The sequence below is a fragment of the Lepidochelys olivacea genome (genome assembly GCF_965140295.1).
Source record: "Lepidochelys olivacea isolate rLepOli2 genome assembly, chromosome: 3".
Lineage (NCBI taxonomy): Eukaryota > Metazoa > Chordata > Testudines > Cheloniidae > Lepidochelys > Lepidochelys olivacea.
The window spans coordinates 149,804,467-149,824,893 of NC_140413.1; the positions used below are offsets into that span (position 1 = coordinate 149,804,467).

At 57.2% G+C, this 20,427-nt stretch overlaps 2 protein-coding genes across 6 annotated transcripts in view; both read right to left on the minus strand.

Moving 5' to 3' along the window:
* Positions 1-15,387, minus strand: SLC35B2 (solute carrier family 35 member B2). 5 transcript variants are annotated; one of them, XM_084623034.1, is made up of 4 exons: positions 15,299-15,387; positions 4,489-4,682; positions 3,779-3,939; positions 1-2,216 (listed from the first exon to the last, which is right to left on the minus strand). In XM_084623034.1, exons 2-4 carry the CDS (start codon positions 4,643-4,645, stop codon positions 1,278-1,280), a joined length of 1,257 nt encoding a protein of 418 aa, XP_084479160.1. In that variant the 5' UTR covers positions 4,646-4,682; positions 15,299-15,387; the 3' UTR covers positions 1-1,277. The 5 variants fall into 5 exon arrangements, with proteins under 5 accessions (XP_084479160.1, XP_084479158.1, XP_084479161.1 ...); XM_084623032.1 differs by lacking the exon at positions 15,299-15,387 and adding an exon at positions 10,165-10,313; XM_084623035.1 differs by lacking the exon at positions 15,299-15,387 and adding an exon at positions 7,148-7,838.
* The window catches only part of NFKBIE (NFKB inhibitor epsilon), an 18,416-nt gene continuing 11,511 nt past the window's right edge, over positions 13,523-20,427 (minus strand). Inside the window, exons 2-6 of the mRNA XM_084623037.1 lie at positions 18,176-18,278; positions 17,363-17,585; positions 17,045-17,133; positions 16,390-16,638; positions 13,523-16,022 (exon numbers count right to left, since the gene is read on the minus strand). Coding sequence (XP_084479163.1) covers positions 15,957-16,022; positions 16,390-16,638; positions 17,045-17,133; positions 17,363-17,585; positions 18,176-18,278 — 730 coding nt within the window. The 3' untranslated portion in view covers positions 13,523-15,956. The remainder of the gene's footprint in view (positions 16,023-16,389; positions 16,639-17,044; positions 17,134-17,362; positions 17,586-18,175; positions 18,279-20,427) is intronic.

Sequence of the window (20,427 nt, forward strand, 5' to 3'; positions counted from 1 at the left end):
TTTGCAGCAGCTTTTTAATTTAATAAAATAAAAAGAGACCAAGTTGCATTTTAAAAGTACCCAAACCATTCCCCTAGCAGATGGGGGGGCCCGGTCTGTTTGGAGACAAAACAGTTACTGCGTCAAACCCAGGTTCCCGAGGTGTAGCCAGGGCAAGTGGCTCCCTGCACCCAGGATTGAGAGCAGCCCCGTGCAGGGAAAAGGAACCTGGCTGGGCTTTGTCCTGTCTCTGGGATCGCTGCATATCACATAGCCCTCGCCAGGCTGCTGAGTGGGCTGATGCTGGCACCTCCTGCTTGCAGGAAAAAGAGAAACAAGGAGGGATATTTCAGGAAGGGGATCTTTGTGCTTTTTTAAACGGTAGGAGCCAATTCCAAATTCCCAAAGCCAGAGAGCAGAAAGCGCTCTCAGGGGATCCTGGGCGTTCTAGTTCAAACCCATGACAAGAGTAAACGTAAACGAGAAAGGAAAAGCAGCACAAAATGCAAACAGAATGGAGCCTGCGTGCATCACAGCGTAAGAGCCGGGCCAGGAGACAGAAATGGAGAAGGCTCCCAGCAGGGACAGCGTAGTGCATTGACCTGCCACAAATCCAGACTGTTATACAGCAGCTCTTTTACCAGCCCTGGAATGGGATGTTGCTAGGGAGGCCCCACGCTCCTGCCCCATTCCCTACAGTGCCTCCTGTTGGAAAGGCTGGGTCTGACGTAGCTGGGAGCCCCCCCCGCGTCCAGTCAGCACTCCTGCCTCACTCCCTACACCACCTGCTGCTGGGGCAGGCCGAGACTGGAGCTTCCATCCCAATCATACATATTTGTAAAGAAAAATGATAGTGTTTTCTTGCCGTTCCCTGCTATCGGCTCTGTAGTGAGGAAAGAAATGGGGAGTGAAGCTGGAGACAAGAAAGTGCCAGGGAATAAAGCTCCGTTGTTCATAAATAATCTTAAAGAGAAGCCCCAAGTACCAGATGGAGCTAGGGCAGGAGTTAACCCCCCTGCACACCTGGGAACTAGACCTGCCCCCTGCTCCCTTCCTGGGGCCATCTCAGGGAATTGAAATACTCAGACCTATTAAGGCAACAGGAGAAAGGTGCGGTGGAGGCCCGGAAAGCACCTCGCTTCCTCCAAGCCCACTCCAGCTCCTTGTCCAGGAAAAGCAGTTGGCAAAGGGAGTCATTGTTTCTCCCCCACTCCTCAGTAGGTTCATGAAGAGAAGAGAAATAAAGCAAGTGCCCTGCAGTGGGAGAGGGGAGGAGGGCACAGTCTGTGCCACGGCCCCTAAACCTTCTGTACTGGGACCTCACTGGCGGGCAGCTTCTTGCTACGCTTCTTCATGCGGCTGCGGGCATAGACACGCAGGAAGAGAGCCATAAAGACCACGGCCACGCCCAGCCCACCCACCACGGTGATGGCGTGCCCGTAGATGAGGCAGGAGAGCAGAATGGCAAAAGCTTGGCGCAGCGTCATGATGATGGTGAAGACGGCCGCCCCGAACTGATTGATGGTGTAGAAGATGAAGAGCTGGCCAAAGGCGGAGCAGATGGACAGCAGCACGGCGTGGACCGCGAACTCGGAGTGGCGGGCCATGAAGCGGGCTGATTCCAGCAGGGCGCCCTGCTCCAGCAGCGAGCCCATCGTGAAGAGGCAGGAGAAGACGTTCACCCCAAACATCATCTGCACCGGGGACATCTTGTAGGTGAAGAGGGCGTCCTGCCAGTTGGAGGTGAAGCTGTCGAAGACAATGTAGCCAGCCAGGAGGACCACGCCTGAGAAGGTGGTGACGGTGGAGAGGTGCTTGTCGGGGGCGCTGGAGAGCAGAAACATGCTGACCCCCACCGAGATAAGCACCGCCGTTAGGTACTCCCAGTACTCATAGCTCTTGCGCGACACCAGCTTGCCCATCAGCATGACTGGGATCACCTTGGAGGCCTTGGCCAGCACCTGGGTAGGGAAGCTGATGTACTTGAGTGCCTCGTATTGGCACCAGCTGCTGAGGATGTTGGAGAGTGAGGCAAAAGAATACTTGTACATGGGGGCGCCGTGGCGCGGCTGCTTGGTCAGGGCACAATACAGGCCTGCTACGGTGAAGGCCAGGATCCGGTTCATGAAGACCAGGAACTGGGAGTCTTTGAACTTCTCGCCAGGATTGGTCTCAGTGGCCCCATATGTCCGGGTCATGACACGCTCCTGGAGGACACCCCACGTCAGGTAGGAAGCCTGCAAGGCACAAAGAGCAGAGGGTGAGTGAGGAGTAGGGATGGCAGCCAGCAGCCACCACATGCAGGGAGGAACAGGCCTGTCTGAGCATCTCTCCATTTGCAGCCAGCAGGGACCTGGCCCCCCCACTGCATACCCAATGCACCCAGCAAGGAGATGGTGCCTGCCGCCGCCATCACGTCAGCAGTGAACCAGCCTGCCCAGCTACTTCATCCTCACTCCCACTGCCCCCACCAGAGAGCCAGCGGAGAAGTCAGCCTGGCTCCTGCCCAGCTGTGTGCAGAGGGATCAATGGGCAGCATTTCATTATGCACAGATCTGGAGAGCACTCTCCACCCAAGGGCAGCTCCCCCTACAGTTAAGGCTATAAATAAATACCCAGTGAAAAACGTGTTCTGGCTCTCGAGTGCACAGCCACAAACTCAAACAACACAGGAAGTGACAAAGCAAGCATCCCAGCTGTCGCATTAACTCTGCCCTTGTACACTTTATGGGATACACTTCACAAGATAAACAGTTCTGTATTAAGCTGGCCGTTTAACCAGAAAAACAGGAATAGACAACATGGCAAAGACGTGCCCAAGATCCTGATGTCAGCGGAACCTTCACGCTGCAGTTCCTGTTCTTTAACTCTGTAGCCTCGGTGGTGTATTAACACAGGTTTTTGCAGGTTTTGTATTAACACAGGTTTTCCTAGGTCATTTCTTAAATAAAAACCAATTCTAATTGCAAACCTAGCAGAGGAAACTGCCCTCCATGACGGCTAACATATGTCCATCGATGTACTTACATTGCCCTGCTGCCACAGTATCGGAGCTCCTCACAGACATAATGGAGTTATTCTCCTACCTCCCACTGTACCGCTAGGAAACTGACATACAGAGAGATAAAGTGACTTGCCCTAAATCACACAGCGAGTCTGTGACAGAACCAGGAACTGAACGTTGATCTCCTGAGTCCCCATCCAGTGCCTTCACCACGAGGCAGTTCCTCCTCTCATTGTTCAGGCGGCATTTCGGGCATTTTTCCCGTAGCTGTGACTCAGAGAAGCAGGATCACAGTTTCCTATTCATCTCAGCAGAACTCAAACACCAGAGAGATTTTTTTCAGTTTCCTAATAAAATCTACCTGTGGGCAGAACCTGAGCTTAGGACATTCCAATCCCAGAGGTGAGAACACGGGTTAAACTGTGTAGTGCTCTGATGCATGAAGCACAGTGCGGGGGGCCAAACAGCATTCAAAAACCACTTCTAAATGGCAGCAGCTCACCCATCCAGGTGTGTGGAGAGCAGAAAGACAATAACTTCCAACCCACCCGACGCTGGCTGAATGGTTCTCCAAGACACCCAAAGGGCCACGCTGGCAACCAGCCTGGAGCACACAAAAAAGGAGTGCCCCACAGAGACTCCGTGTCCCAGCATGCAATGCTGCCAGGCAAAACTCCATGAGAACACTGGATGCTGGGACTCAGTCTCTTGAGGCCACTAACTGGCAACCTGTGCCAGGTCATAGCTCCATCTCCGCCCCATGGCAGGATGGCCATGAACACGTCAGGGCTCTACCTGGAGGCCAGCAGCACAGAAGAGCAGCTTGAGGACCTGCTGGGCCGTTGAGGACTCCATGGTCTCATTCCGGGCTGCCAGGGAGACATCATCTGGGTGTGCGGACTTGGCCTCGCTGCCAAAGACGCATGACTTGATGATGGGGAAGCAAATGCCACGGCCTGGAAGGTTGAGAGAACCAGGGAGGTCACGTTAACTCAGGAGGAAGGCTTTCTTCCCACCCACCCACCAACCTGTCTGGGCTGTGGCAAGGTAGAGCCTGGGGCCTTCTGTGGGCTGCATCTATAAAGCACCTTCAATTGGCTTGCTCACCACCCCCCCCAATCCTCCTTTGCCAACAGGGCCCTTCCCAGCTGAGAACAGACACTAGGCAGGTGCCCAGAGCCGAGAGCTCACCCATTTGCAGATCTGAGGGGCTCTGCACATTACCCACAGTGCTCTATGTTGGTTGCCTTTAACAGATTCCAGAATATCTAACAGGAAACAGCCACAGTTGAGATAAAGCCATGCAGATGAGCTAGATGAGTTTAGCCGTCTCTGGGTAGCCCCTAGCTGGCACTGAAGCAGTGAGAGAGCTCTGCAAGGGGCTCAGGGCTGGAACAACAGAGAGGTAGAGGAGCTGGGGTTTGGAACTGAGGTGCATTGGCGGAGGTCTGAGGCGAGCCCAGGGGGACAGAGGTTGGAATTGAGGTGCATTGGACCCCTCTTACCTGTCTCCAGGTAATTCTTTCTCTTGAAGTACTGGATGAGCAGAAACCCTGGTACCATGATGCTCGCATAGCCCGCAGCATTGAGGAAGAACCGGAAGAGCCAGAAGTCCCCCCACGAGTCCTGTAGGGCGGCTGATACGACGTCACTGGCAGCCATGGTGGGGACAGCAGTCAGCACGACAGCCAGGCACAACCTGCCAAGAGATGGCAATCTGGGCGGGGAGCTGCAGGGGGGGCCAATGGCCCAGCCAAAAACACTCGGGATGTGCCACAGCACATGCGGCCTGTGGCAGATTTCCCCACCCCCCACGGCTCAGGAGCCATTCAGCACACCAACGAACACAGAGATCAGCACTTTCCTATGGCTTTGCGAGGATTCCTACCACCTTCCCAGTCACCACGTCAGCAGCAAGCTGGGAGTGTAAGATCCCCTTCCCCTGCTTTGAGAGTTACCCAGGTGCACCTTCAACACGGGACACTGTGATCAAAGTTCACCCCAAATGGAACATTGGTGTAAGTCACCAGGGAACACGGGAAACTTCTCAGTTTAAATGTGTCCTGGCTAAATTCCATTCAGCCTCCCCAGTTTCAGCTGGGCACAAGAGTCTTCCTCCCTTCTCATTCGGTGTTGCTGTGAGCCTGCCAAACAGTTGTTGCATCCACCACCAGGGCGACGTTTTGGGGTGGGTGAAGCAATTTCAGTGTGCAGGGCACTTGGAGGTCAAGGGCACAAGAGAAAGGAATGTTGTTTGCTCAGGATTTCGGAGCCAGGATGTTTGCACCTCTGAACATTCAGGCTCTCGGAGTGTCTGGGATGGTGCTAGTGACATGGCTTTAGACACACACTAGCTCCAAATACTTTTCCTCTTTGGGGCTCTCACTGGCAGGTGTTTCATCTTCAGCCAATCTTTTATTGGGAGGAAAGGGGGAAGCCAGGAAATGGAAGCAGCAGCTCCTGTTTCAGCACCTTCCTGTAAAGCAAACAACAGCTGTGGCTCAGGGGAGGGCCCAGCTGGGAGTTCCCCCTCACACATCCTGCTGCAGCAGGTGGAGGTGGGACTGGGAGGGGGAAGAACTTCTGGGGCTCTCAGGGGAAAAGGGGAGAGCGGTGACCGGACACACACAGCTTAGAACGTGCAAGGCCATTCACTAGAGCTGAAATCACCAAGGCTCATCCTCAACGCCAGAGAGCGCGTCTGGGCATCTGGGCTCAGGAACTTTCCCATAGGCATCTGGGGTGGGAATTTTAACACCACCCTCCTTGGGAGTATCCAGCATTCACACAACACTGACTTAGCCACTAATCTGCCACCATTAACACAGTAGGGGTCCACAGGGACCGACTGGGGTTCTCCCCTCAACAGGATAGGCCCAGTATTGCCCTCACCTCTAACTCATATCCTGGGACAGCGTTACATTACAAGAACAGGAACAAGGCCTGCATGGAAGGTGGGGATCTGGATCAGTGGATGCTGGGGTCGCTGCATCCCCAAAACGATGACTTTCTATATACACATCTGCCCATGGCAATTAGACTAGGTCAGAGCCACCTACTAACTGAGATCAGGGCAGTGGAGGGTCAGGACTCCTGGGTTCTATTCCTGGCAATTGCTGACTCAATCTATGGCCTTGGGCAAGTCCCTTCCCCGGTTCACGCCTCAGTTTCCCTGGTTGTAAAACAGAGATGATGATAGTCTCTTCCCTCAGGGGCTGCAAGCCTGAATTAATGTCTCAACTGCTGCAAGGTCCTCTCATGGAAGGGGCCAGAGAAGGGTAAAGTGTTCATTATAACAGAAGTGCATTGACGGGTCCCCTAGGGAGCCTCCTTAGAGGACACTGCAGTATCAGGGCTATGGGGATCATGGATATAAATTTAACCCTTAGCAGCCTAGAGGAAAGACAGGAAAGAAAGTTGCCTTTGACATCCCACCACCTACAACCCCTCCCTTCCCTCTCAGGGAAAGACCTGTGTGGCATTTCCGTTCCCCAAACAGCCTTGGGAAAAACAATGAGGAGTCCTTGTGACCTTAGAGACTTCAATTTATTTGGGCTAGAATCCACTTCCCAAACTGTAAGGACCTTGTCAAGATAGACACCACAATTTGCACAGAAAATTCCCTTCCTCATGTGACTAACAATACAGAAACTCTCAACCCAGAGAGAAGTTCAAACCACTGCTCCTCTCTGGTTCACATGCATTAGCACAAGCTGCAACAGCTGGGTGCTGACAACAGGGGGACAGTTCGATAACCCTGGTTTCCCTACGGAAGAGGGCCCTGAGAACATTTCTGTGCAGGCTGGGTTCTCGCTAGTGACATTGAGGGCATCACTGACTTAGCACCATCCCACAGAAATCCCACCTCTGCTCCCCTCATTAGCATCTCCTGCAGCAAGGGACACAGACACACGGGGTTCTTGTAATTTAACCCCTGGGCCCAACCGTAGACATGGGGTGAAAGTACATACACACCCCCACCTGATTTGTCTGAATTGTCCTCATTCAAAATTAAATCCTCATTGATCACAGTGGCCCTGGTACCGTGGGCACTGGAGAGGGGCCAGCAGGAGAAGTGCCCCCTGCTTCATTGAGGTCAGATTTAAACTAGATTGAACTGCAGGATTGGGGTCAGGGCTAGCAGACATGGTGTGCCCCTCTCACCTGATACTTGGCCCAGCAGCTGTGCTGAGGACAGCAGGAGGGGTCAGCTGGGGCGAGAGCTAAGGTCAGCCTCCACCACTGGTAATCCCTAGGACTGGGGAGATTTCAGAGAGGGCGAGTGATAAATGGTTTGGTTGTTGGGTGGTGTCTGCTGATGCCTCCCTGCCCCATCCAGGCCCCCGTGGGAGGAGTAACAGCTCTGGTATCCCAGGCCCACAGCCAAGGGGAGGGTGCAGCCGGACAATGGCTCGTTCTATCCCTGCAGCTAGCAGGCCCCACCAGACAATTCCACACACCAGGTCCCTCCCCTCTCCAACAGGGTGGCTCGTGTTACAGGTAGCACCACACAGCCGCAGCTCGGCAGCACTCACTAGGCATGAAAGGAGCTTTCATAGGCTCAGGCCCACAGAGCAGCCAGGAAATTGGGCGGACAAACTCAGCTACTGTTCCCCTTCCCAGAGACGGGGCAGCTTTCTGACGCACAATCCCAGAGCCAGGGCGGGACAGAGCCCCTGACCCTCCCCTCCCGCTGGAGTTTCTAACTTAGCCTTTCAGGCACCTCAGTACTTGGGCCCTGGACTAGGAGTGCAGAGTAAAACGCACCTAACCTAGCTCAGCTCTAAGACCACAGGGAAGGGGAGAGAGGAACCCTTAGAACATAACAAATCCCCTTGCCCCATGGGCTCCTCAGTCACAACCTGCAGCCCCCACCCTGCTGTTCCAGCCCTGGGTTCCCCCCACCCCCAGCTCAGCCAGTGCCCCATAATCCTGACCCACAGCCTCCTACTATCCCCATGCTGGGCTCCTCACATGCAGCTCCACCCATGCTCCTCACTCCTGACCACCCCATGCCTGACACAGCTGCTGATGCCTATTTAGAGAGGCCAAACCAGATGTGAGTGCCATTTGCAGTGACTTTTCTTCAATTCCTTGTGGAGTGGGAGATCTCATGACCGGTTATGTTCATCAGCCCAGTGGGAGTTCCCATCCCACCCAACGGACGAGCCATAGCCCCTGGATTCCTTCAGCTGACTGGCCTTGACAGTGCCTGATCTGCCAGCAGCATGGAGTCTGGAGTGAGGGGGCGCATGGGCTGCAACAAGTCTCTCCCTCAGCAGCCTTCAGGACCATGGTGAGCTTGGCAGACCTTATCTAGCTCCCTGTGCAGAGTATTACCAGCAGGACACTCTTGCGGTGGTGGAACAGAGGGTGTCAACACCACTCAGTCAACAAGGGAAGGGCCTGGCTCCAGGAGACCTTGGGCTTCTCTGGCCTGTGAGGGGGCACTCTGATCTGGGGGGACCATTTCTTGCTTCAAAGGTTTTAAGGGGGTTTTAAGCTCTCCCCCCCCCAGAACTAACAGGTGGTGCCAAGTTACCAGCATTCTCCCTTTTTTGATTTGTCTAGTAGGGCCAGATTTTCCAAGAGAGCTCAGTGCTCTATAGAAAATCAGGCCATGAGCATCACAGTGGGAACGGAGTGCTACAGAAAATATGCTCCTGACTCTGGTGCCTCAGTGGGAGCTGAGCACTTGACAATCTGGCCCCGAATGAGCATGCTGAGCTCTTTTGAAAAGAGCTGCCCCTCTGCAGTGATCAGGCCTGGGACAGTCCTAGCCAGGCCATGGGGACTCTGGAGAACACCTTAGGAGAAGGGAAAAGCTTGGAAACTAAGGGCTGTGACTGGCGGCTGAGCCCAGGGAAATCTAGTTCCAGCCAGTCCTGATCTAAGTGTCACATACCACCAGAGGAGCCATTCTCAGGGGGATCCCCTGAATTACTCCTTCCTCCAGCAGAAGGGTTCTCAACCTTTTCCTTTCTGAGGCCCCCCCAACATGCTATACAAACTCCATGTCCCACCTGTGCCACAACAACTGGTTTTCTGCATATAAATGCCAAGACCAGCATAAGGGAGTGGCAAGCAGGGTGACTGCCCAGGGCCCCGTGCCACCGGGGACACCGTGAAGCTAAGCTGCTCAGGCTTTGGCTTTAGCCCTGGGTGGTAGGGCTTGGGGCCCTGGGCCGCAGTCCTGTGCAGCGGGGCTTTGGCTTTCTGTCGTGGGTCCTAGTGAGTCTAAGACCGGCCCTGCTTGGCAGACTCCCTGAAACCAGCTGGTGGCCTCCCAAGGGGGCCCAGACCCCTCATTGAGAATCACTGCACCAGCATACTGGAGCCATTGGTCAATTTGCCCAGTGAGACCCAGACCCCGCAGACACCGAGCACCCCTAGAAAGCATGGAACCTACCCCGCACGCGCACACACAGGCAACTTCCAGGGAAAAACCTCTTCACTGGCTCAATCCCACCAGCCTCTGGGGGCTCTACCCCAAAACCAGAGCCCTCCTTAGGGACTGCTGCTAATAAAGGCCTCGTCCTGGACACACATGGCCACAAGGACCCTGCAGGCCAGAGGCAGATGCCCTGCGCTGTTCCCACCACGCCACAAACGGAGATGTCACCACAAGCAAGGCATGGCTGCCCACTTCCCCAATTCAGGCTTGGGCCAAGACGTGGCTCAGGGAAAGGGCCCGCAGGGGCTAATCTAGTCGCCGGCTCCTCTAGGCAAGTGCCAGCCCTGCCTCGGGCAGCTGCCCAACCACCCACCTGTGGCCGGGGCAGGCAGCAGCGCTCGGGGCCCGCTCCCGCCCCAGGGCTGCTGTACGGGGACGCGCTGGGAGGGTGACAGCCAGGCTGAGCGCCCCGCTCCAGCAGGGACTCGGGTCTGCCCAGCCCCCTGGAGCCGCCCAGCCCTGCAGCAGGGGCCAGCCCGGGCCCGGATCGGGACCTCCCCGGGGAGCCTGCCCCCGCCCCCGGGCTGAGCCCCGCTGCAGGAGGCGGCTGCCCCACAGCCCTCCCCAAACCGGCTCCGCTCCGTGGCCAGCGGGGCTCCAGCCGGGGCCGGCCGCTCCCCACACAGAGGCCCCCAGAGCCGCTGCCCCCCGCCCCGGCGGGGCCCGGGCGCGGAGCCAGCGCTGCGGCCGGCGGGATCCAAGCTCCCCCCGGAGCCCCCGCCCCCACCTGCGGCCCAAGCTGCCGGCCGGGCCGGTGCGCGCGGCTCCGCGGCCGCCCCGCGCGCCCATGAGCTCCCCGCGGCGGCTGCGTCCAGTCCGGCGGGCGGCGGCGGCGGCGGCAGAGACAGGGACAGGGACCGCGCCGCTCGGCCCAGAGCGCAGCCGCGCCGCTCCCCACAGCGCCGCCCGGCGGCCGGGAGGGGCCCCGAGGGCAGGAGCCTCGGGGGAGTGACCCAGCCCGTGCCTCGGCCAGCGAAGGGGAAACGGCTTGGGGGGCAGAGCGGGGCAGCAGGGGGCTGCGGGTGGGGGTCGAGGGGCAGAGTGGGGGCAGCAGGGGGCTGTGGCTGGGGGTCGAGGGGCATCAGCGGGGAAGGGATAGTGGGGGGCAGCAGGGGGCTGTGGGTGAGGGGCACAGTGGGGGGGCAGTAGGGGGCTGTGGGTGAGGGTTGAGGGGCACAGTGGGGGGGCAGCAGGGGGCTGTGGGTGAGGGTCAAGGGGCATCAGTGGGGGTGGGCAGAGTGGGGCAGCAGGTGCGGTCGAGGGGCATCAGTGGGGGGGGGGAAAGAGTGGGGCAGCAGGGGGCTGTGGGAGGGGGGTTCAAGGGCCTGATCAGTGCTGGGGGGGACAAAGTGAGGTAGCAGGGTACTGAGTAGAAGCAGGTTTAATTTTATTGGGGCCCAGGACACAGAACATTTGGGTCCCGCATACCCAGGGCCCCCGAGCACAGGCCACATGGGCCCCTGTGTTAATCCATCACTGCAAAACTGCAACTCACACAGCTGCTGGTGTCTCCCTCTGGGTGCAGGCTTCAGGAGCAGGAACAGCCTCCTGCTGCCTCCCAGCACCAGGAGTGGCTCCTTTATGCTACTAGCACAAGCTGCTTGGGGCTTGGCAGCGCCGACAAACTCATGAGTCAGAAGCAGCTGCAGTTAGGCCAGAAGATTGCCGGTCACCCCCATTAAGTAGCTTTAGTGGCCTTGCAGCCAGAGCGAGACCCTCAGGGGCAGAGACTGCCTCCAGCCCCCCCAGGCCCTCGAGGGAGCACTGAGGCATGCAGGGAACATGGAGATAAAGTTCAGTCCAGAGCCTCCTGCACCAGCCCTGCACTGGGATTCAAGCTCCAGTGCTCACCACATCTCCAGGAGGCAGCAAGCATGGGGTCTCTTACAACGGGGGCTCATGCCTGGGGGCAGGGAGCGGCTTTCAGTTCAGTCACACACCTTTCACCAGAGAGCTGGGCTGCAGGCAGTGGCTGCCCCAGAAGGCACATGGAACCCCGCCCTGGGAACAGCATAGCCTGCGCCCAACCTTGGCCCAGCAGCCTGGGGCAGCGGCCCAGGGCCAACAGAGCTCAACTGGGGTAAGGTCACACGCTGAAGTGGATTTGCCTTAAGAGAGGCACTCGGATCCCTCCCCCCATGTGCCTGTGCCTCCCTCCACAGCCCCCTGGGGCTGCTCCCTGAAGGACAGTCCCAGTCTGTTGGAGACAAAGCAGGGCTTCCAGGAGGTTGTAACCCATCACTTGCTCCCTCCTCCTCCCAGGACAGTGAGTCCAATCTCCACACACTGCTGTAGCCAGTGCAGCTTGGTGTCAGCTATCCACCAATCCCTGCCCCATGGGAAAGCGGGGAGATCAATCTCTATGTGCCACTCAGTTCCTGGCCTCACTGCTGACAAATTGGGAGCCAATCAGTGCCCCTGGGGATGGGAACCTCAGGGAATAGGACCCTCCCTGCCCTTCCCAAACAAATTTCAATTAGGCCACCAAAGCAGCACCAGATCCCACTCTGGTTTCAAACCCATGGCCTAGAGATGAAATGCACCACAGAAGAAAAAGCCTTTGCCCTTTCCTAGCCCAATCACAGGATTCCAGGGTGTTTTACCCACTCCACTTCAGGACGGGGAGGGCGTCCATCGGTCTCCCCATTGTATAGAATAGGATGCTGAGGCACCGAGGAGGAATTTACTCACCTAGGAACATCATAAAGTAGTTGCAGAGATAACTGAGGGATAGAAGCCTGAAGCCCTGGCTGCCAATCTCCTCCCCTAGCCATCAGAATGGCCATTCTGGGTCAGACCAATGGTCCATCTAGCCCAGTATCCTGTCTTCCAATGGTGGCTGGTGCCAGATACTTCAAAGGGAAGGAACAGAAGGCAACTATCAAGCGATTCATCCAGTCAACCAGTCCCAGCTTCTGGCAGTCAGAGGCCTGGGGACACCCAGAGCATGGGGTTGTGTCCATGACCACCTTAGCTAACAGCTAGTGATGGACCTAGCCTCCCATGAATTTATCAATTTCTTTTTTAAACTTTTCACAACATGCCCTCAACAAATTCCACAGTGTGACTGCATTGTGAGAAGTACGGTCCTTTTGTTTTAAACATGGTGCCTGTTCATTTCATTGGGTAAATAACACTTTCTTATTTGTTTTCTCCACACCATTCATGATGTTATAGACCTTTATCATAACCCCTTAGGCGGCTCTTTTCCAAGCTGAAAAGTCCTAGTCTTTTTAATCTCTCCTCCGTGGGAAGCTGTTCCATACCCTTAACTATTTTGTTGTCCTTCTCTGTACCTTTTCCGAGATGGGGCGACCAGAACCATACACCGTCTTCAAGATGTGGGCATACCATGGAGTTATAGAGGCATTGTGGTATTTTCTAATTTATCTATCCCTTTCCTAATGGTTCCTAACATTGTTAACTTTTTTTGATGGCCGCTGCACATTGAGCAGACGTTGTCTGACAGCTATCCATAGTGACTCTACCATCTCTTACTTGATTAGTAACAGCTAATTTAGACCCCATCATTTTATATGTATAGTTGAGATTATGTTTTCCAATGTGCATTTCTTCACATTAGCAACACTGAATTTCATCTGCCATTTTGTTGCCCAGTCACCCAGTTTTGTGAGACACCAGTCCACACTCCCCTCCTGCAGTTGAGAATAGAGCCCCAAAGCGTTGACTGCCAGGCCTCTGCTCTCACCACTTCGGTCCTCCGAGCCACACAAGGTCCTGCAGAAAGCTGTTTGGAATGATCCAAGTGCAACTCGGCCAACGAAGGCCCCAGTTTGTTTGTTTGCCTTTGGGACAAGGACCGAATGGGCAGCGCTCCAGCCTGGCACCCAGAATTCTCCAGGCCCTGTCCTAGCACACTGGTGGTCAGCCTCCACCAACAGGCTCAGGGCACATGTACTTCCAGAACCACAGCTCCAGCACTTGCACCATCCTGCTGCCATGACTTCACCCCAGCTCCCAGAGCGCCTCCTTTGGGGGCTGAGTAGTGGCAGCCCCCCTGGGCTGGCTGCTTCCTCTGCACAGAGCCATGAGAGAGGGGAAGAAGAGTGGTATCAATACCGAGATAATTTTCTACAGGATTGATCCCTTTATTCTTTAAATAACATTTGAATGCCCCCTCCCTAACCACCGGCGACAGCTCAGGCCATAAGTGCTTCCCTAGCATGACACCAGAGCTCCCCCGTCACCAGAGCATCCAGCAAACCACACCTTGCCAGGGGCTCAGGACTGAGAGACCTAGCCACGCAAGGAGCGCTGGCAAAACACCAGCGTGGGGAGGTGCTGCAATACCATCACCAGCCACAAGGGGGCAGCACAGAACAGATTATTACTTTTTTCCTGAGACCTTGTTTTAAAAAGGGAAACCAGAGTATTTTAAAAGGCTCTTACATCCCACCCCCTACACTGTTCTAGTCCTGGGCCTTTCCTGGGCAGACCCCACCAATCACATCAAAATGAAGATGGAGCTAGTTTGAGCAGCTCCAGAGCCATTGCCACTAGATTTTGGCTGAGGCCTTTAAACTCAACTCATTTGTGACCACAGCAGGGTGTAAGTGCTAAAATACCCGGGGGGGGCGGGGAAGAGGAGGGAGAGAGATAAAGACAGCCAATGATTTGAGCTGCCCAGAGGAGCCGCAGAGGCTGCGGCTAGGCTCACAAAGTGTTTGCTAAGAAGTTTTGCAGCTTTTCCTGGCAAAACTATTGCAGCTGCCCTTCCAAGAATTCAGGAAAAGGGAACAGGCTCTCCAGAGCATCCCGGGCGATTGCCCCATCCAGGACTTGCCCCCCACACAATAAACAGCTATTCCAAAGCTGTGAGAATGTCACCAGCTTACATGGGGTCACAGGCACCATGGCTCCCCCCCTGGCTCCCAAATGCTACACTAGCTACACCAGGGGTGGCCAACCTGAACCTGAGAAGGAGCCAGAAGTTACTAATGTACATTGCCAAAGAGCCAAAATAATACATCAGCAGCCCCTCAGCAGCTCCCCCTGCCCCCAGCACCTCCCACCTACTGGCAGCCCCACCGATCAGTGCCTCCCCCTCCCGATCAGCTGTTTTGTGGCCTGCAGGAGGCTCTGGGAGGGGAGAGGGAGGAGTGAGGACACGGCAGGCTCAGGGGAGGAGTGGGGGCAGGGCCTGTGGCAGAGCCAGGGGCTGAGCCGTGAGCATCCCCCGGCACACTGGCAAGTTGGCCCCTGTAGCTCCAGCCCCGGAGTCGGTGCCTTTACCAGGAGCCGCGTATTCACTTCTGAAGAGCCGCATGCGGCTCCGGAGCCACAGGTTGGCCACCCCTGCTCTACACACCTGCCACAGGGAGGCAGCCATGCTGGGGGTGGGGTGGGGACACACATGGCAGCCCAAAGAGGGGAAGTGGCTAATCATCAGGGGAAGAACCCTGGGCCCCTCTCCAGCCATTTCCATTGGAGAATCTCCAGGTCCTTTACTGATGTCACTGGATTAAGCTCCTCACACACAAGCGTGTGCGCACTGCTCTGCAGGGTGGGTCGGTGTTGTTAAACCCTTTCAGAGGGGGAAACTGAGGCACAAGGAAGGGAAAGGCACTTTGTCCAGGGTGATGCAGCCATTCAGTGGCAGAGCTGGGGATAAAACACCAGGTCTCCCAGCCCCTCCCTCCTCTGAGTCTAGCTACGACTGCAGCTGGGAGTGCAAGTTGTCTGGACGGAACTGCCCAAGCAGGGAGCAGCATTAGCTAAGCTGGGCTCACATAGGGAGACAGACAGGGAATCTCAGGGAGCAGGGTATGGGATTTCCTTGGGAAGAGGCAGAGGTGCCCCTGCACTGGGTTCTGCGCCCCTCTCCAGAAGGAAACCTGTACCTCCCATCCAGCTCCACCCACAGGAGGAGGGCTCCCTCCTGTTCATCTTCATGTCCAGTCTGGCCCCGCTCCCTCCTGGTTGGGGAGGGGCTGGCTGGGGTACAGGGCAATTCTGCTCATGGGGGTGCTGAAGCCTTCAAGCGGCAAGAAGTCAGAGCGCGCAGCCCCCAGTGGTCACTGAGGGAATCACGAGGTCCTGATCTTGAGTGTACAGAAGAAGGGTTTATGGGAGTCTGCGTCTCCTGGGGAAGGGCAGTGGGAGCCCCTGCAACTGCTCCAGCAGTGTCTGGAGGTGTGGGGGAGAAGCACTCCCTACTGCACAGTCTGGGACCAGGAAACACCCCCTCCCAGCTGCTCCTCCATGCAGTCTGAGACCAGAGCCCCCTGCTGGCCACTCCCATTGCAGGCAGGGGAAAGAGCAGCAGCAGCCCCGACGCATCATCCGAGGGTCCCATGCAGCGCATGCAACTTCCTCCAACTTCCACCTGCTCAGGGAAGGGTGTTTGGGTGGAGAGCTGGGGGCCACGGAGCCCACTACAAGGGGAAAGATTTCCTGAGCCGGCTCCACTCCTGCCAGCTGTAGTGCCATGGCTGGGTGAGTGGGGTCCCATCGGGCGTAGGGAGCCAGGGGCGGACCCCTCAGTCAGAGTCTGGTCGCTCAGTCGGAGAACACCACCAGCTTCCCCGAGATCTTCAGGTCATCGAAAGGCAGGAGGGCGAGGAGCTGCCAAGGCAACAGGCATGGAGAGGTCAGGGTTAGTGCCAGAGAGGCCAAAGGAGAGCAGGTTCCCTGGGGACTGAATGCATCTGGAGCCAGGGCCAACACAGCCCAGCCATCCCACACACCCCAGGGGAAATGCACAACTAATGGTGAGTTAGCGCTGATGAGAGTACACAGCGCACTGCCATGCCCCTCTAAGCAGGGTGGGGACAGACACGGCAACTGCACACTCCCCCCGAGAGCCCTACGGCGCCTCCTGCTGGACTGGAAGCAGCCACCGTTTCCAGCATTCCTGTCCCAGGGCCACAGCCTCCTCCCTGGACACCCCATCACATGTTCCCCCCACAGGGGAGCACACGGACAGACTCACGTCATCATTGCCATCGGCCAGGTCCTGGGCAGTCTCATCTTCCATGTTCCTCAGCAGGGTGTCAGCCCCTGAGTGGTACAGTATGGCTGCCATGGCAGCATCCTTCCTGCCCACGGCCAGGTGTAGCGGGGTGCAGCCGTTGTACATCAGGGCATCCACGTGGGCCCCCTTGCTGAGCAGGTACTGAACTGCCTCACGGTCACGGCTCTCCACTGCCAGGTGCAGGGGCGTCTTTCCACTTGTGCCATCCTAGAAACAGCAGTGCCCAGTGTGTTAGAATGGGTTCACGCTTTGTCCCGCCCCTGCAGCTGCCAGTGTAGGGCCCAGGGCGAGGGGATGGAACCCCAATGGGGCGCACAGACTGTATCACAATGGGCACCTGCCACCAGCCTGAAGGGGACCTGCTGGCCCTGCCCTCTGCCTGCCACCAGGCAGATCTGGAGAGGCTTCGGCATGGAGCTGGGAACATCCATTTGGGAGTTTGGTGCCCGCCAGGGCCCATGCCCCATCTAACCTGCAGCCGCCTGGGGAACCAGCTTCCAGAAACCGGGAGGGTACAGAGACTCCTCAGGACACTGATCTGGGGAAGGTGCACAGAGCAATACAGCTGGCAGTGCCAAGGCCAGCTGCCCTCACCCACAAGCCCGTGTACTACCTGGACGTTAATGTCAGCTCCACTCCGCAGCAGCAGTCCCATCAGCTGCAGGTTCCCCTTCAAAGTGCTGATGTGCAGACAGGCTAAGCCTGGGGAGGAGAGAGACCCAGAGGCAGCTATTATTGTACTGTATTCCTGTAGCGCCAAGGAGCCCCAGTCGCGGACCAGAGCCTCATTATCTAGTGCCGAGCACAAACACTGCACAGAGAGACGATCTCTGCCTAGGGCATCTCAGCGTGGAGCCTAGCACCCATCACACGCCTACCCTGCAGCTACGGAGCTGGGCACCGCCTCTGACACCCCTGCCTTGCTTCTCACCTTGCCAGTTCTGGAGCTGCAGGTCCTGCAGGCTCCTTCGAGGCTCTGTGCTCGCCCCCAGCTCCTGCAGCAGCTGCTTGGCGCACTCCAGGTTCTGCTGCTCGCAGGCCACGTGCAGAGGGGTGTTGCCATTGCGGTCCTGCAGGTCCAGGCTGACCCCATTGTGGATCAGCGCCCTCACCACGTCGGGCTGCTCAAGGTACACGGCCAGGTGAAGTGGGGTCTGTGGGCAGCAAGACAGTGAAGGGTCAGGGGTGGCATCGGGAGGGCACAGGGGCCCCACAGGTTGGGGCAGTTGGCAAGGGATGACAGCAGTGGGCCACCCCAGGCAGGGCCCGCGGAAGTAGTACAAGCTACCAACCGCCACAGCCTCCCCTGGGTGAGGGAAGTGGGAACACCGCAGTCTTCACTCCGGGGGGGTTGGGGGGAGATCCAGGCAGCTCCACCCCCAGGGGTGCTCATGTTGGCTTGGGGCCTCTGATAACTATGGGGCTGCATACAGTGCCGGCCTGAGTGTCTGCATTTTCAGGGTCCTATCTGGGTACCCCACACACCAGCCAAAGGCAGCTGTCTGCATAACTTGCTTCAACTAAGGCACCCCAAATACCTGCAGCGTTGACCTGGGGGGTGAGAGCATCACAGATCCTCAGGGGGCCAAGGCACTAGCCTTGGGGGCATGAGGAACAAGGCCAGGGCCTGGGGGAATGGGGGTGTGGGGAATGGCTAATCTGGACAGGTCCACCTGCTAGGCCATTCCTGAGGGCTGACAGGGGATCACCCGGATTGGAGCACCCTCCTCCCCCAAGTACATACCTGGAACAAGTCGTTCTGGATCTCCAGCACCTCCGTGGGCAGGTGGGTGATGCAGAAGAATGCCAGTGCTGGGAAGCTATGGATGATTGCCAGGTGCAGCAGCCTGCAGAGGAGGAGATGGGTCAGTGCTGCGGTTCCCACACGGCGCCCAGCCTGTCGCTCCCACACCACTACCCCAGAGAGACACAAACGCTTCCATGCCCCCAGCCCTGGAACTGGGAGAGGAAACCCTCAATGCCCATGCCACATCAGCCTGGCACAGACATACCCACCCAGCCAAGGGAGCAGATCCCCAAGGTGCCCAATTCCTGGTGTCGGGCAGAAGGGAATGGAGCAGCTCCCTGCCAACATGGGCCACTTAGAGAAACAGGTTCAGTGACTGTGGGTTCACTGGCCTCCACCCACTCTCCAAACAGGTTCTCCTGAGCACAGGCAGGGTGGGCAGAGCTGCCTTGCACAGGCTAGGCCCAGGTCCAGCTAGGGGTGGTTCTATGGCCCATTTGCAGGGGTGTTACCAGGTGACCCCAACTCACTCACTTCTACCCCCTAGCATTCCCCACCTGAGCTCAGGACAGTCACCCCCACTGCAGCCAGCCCGAGCGTCCCATGTGGACAGTCTCGACGGGCATGCAGATTGGGGCCCACAGAGAGGCAGCCTGAGACAGATCATGGGCAGAAGGGACCCCATTCATCCTAGGAGTCCAAAAAGCCTCACAAATAATAGAGGTCCCCCACCCCTTGCCAGCTCAGCAGCCAACAGAGAGGTGGCTAAGGAGGCCAGAGCGAATGCCAAGTCCTATTAGCAACATGAGGGGATCCTTATGCCTCTGCAGAGCCCATGAGAGCTTGGCCCTCCAGCTCCTGTCCGAGACCCAGACCCAGCAACCCAGACAGACTCTCAGAGGCAGGAAGGGTAGAGTCGTTCCTGCTAGGACACAAACCCTAGGGAGCCCTGGAATACATTCCCCGACCCAGGGAGATGCGGCAGCAAGGGAACCATGACCTAGTGCTGGCCAGCAGCTCCTAGGGGAATTCCACTCCCTCCCCCTCCCTGCAGCCACAGCACTTCTGCTTTCCTGACTCAAGGGCAGGCAGCAGGGGCGTGGGATACAGTGTGGGAGGGATCCAGGAGATTAGCTGAAGACCACCTGCCATTCTCTGGAGTCCCCTCATCCACCGAGACAGAGTGGGTTGCCCCAGCTCAGACTGGTCTGGGAATGAACTGGGCCAGGGTCCGCAGGAGAAGAGAGAAAAATCAGAACTGGATTACCAGACCCCTCTCCCCAACCCCATGGGACCACCAGTGCTGGGTTAGGGGGCACAGCTGACCAGATGGAAATATATCTACCAAGACTAAGCACCCGCCACTGTCTGCTGGAGCCCGCAGCCCCACCTGGGCCCAACTCTCAGCCCCCACAGAAATCTGCACAGAAGACTGGAGCCCAAGGCCCCAGACACCAAGAGACACGTGTGAGAGCCCACGAGCCGCACTCGTGCGAGTTTCACACCAGTCCTTGTCGCACCCCGAGCAGTCAGAACAAGAGTGAGAAATCTGAAGGGAATTTCCAGTCCCGCACAGAACGTCTGTCATTACTTCAGCGCCAAAAGCCACCCCCAAGCAGAGCTATGAACCCCTCCTGAACTCCCTCTCTAGCCAGACCTGTCCCCCATCTCCCCAGAGCATCTCCAAGGCCTCTAAAGATAGAAACAGTAATGCCACTCTAGCTTCAAGGACCCACTCCCAGGCTGCGGGACAGAGAGCTGGGTTAGCATGTACTGCGCGGGAGGGGGTGAAAATGAGGGGGTGGTTGCATGTGTGCTACAGGCTAAGCCAGAGGCAAGTTTTGCATTTTGTTCTGATCACAGCGAGGTCTCTGATCTCCTGTGGGAGTCTGTTCCAGCCTCAGGCCACCTCCTGCGAGAACTCTGGCTCCCACATGGTGCGGGACGGCCCAGTGGTGAAGGGAAAGCTGATTGCCAGGGGAGGTAGGCCCAACCTCAGGGAAGGCTCTGAACACCACCACAGCGTCCTTGAACTGGACTCGGCATTCACTGCAGAGCAAAGCACCAGGCTGATGCAATGGTGGGGATGGTGGCTTTGTTAGGGACATACTGCTCTCAGGGCAAGTGGCATCATAGTGTGTTGCAGTAACGGTGCCGGGAGGCCAGGGACAGGCGAGGCAGCATGGCCAGCTTGGGGTCTCACTGGAAAGGACACAATCTTCTGGCAGGTTGCAGGTGGGAGTGAGGGG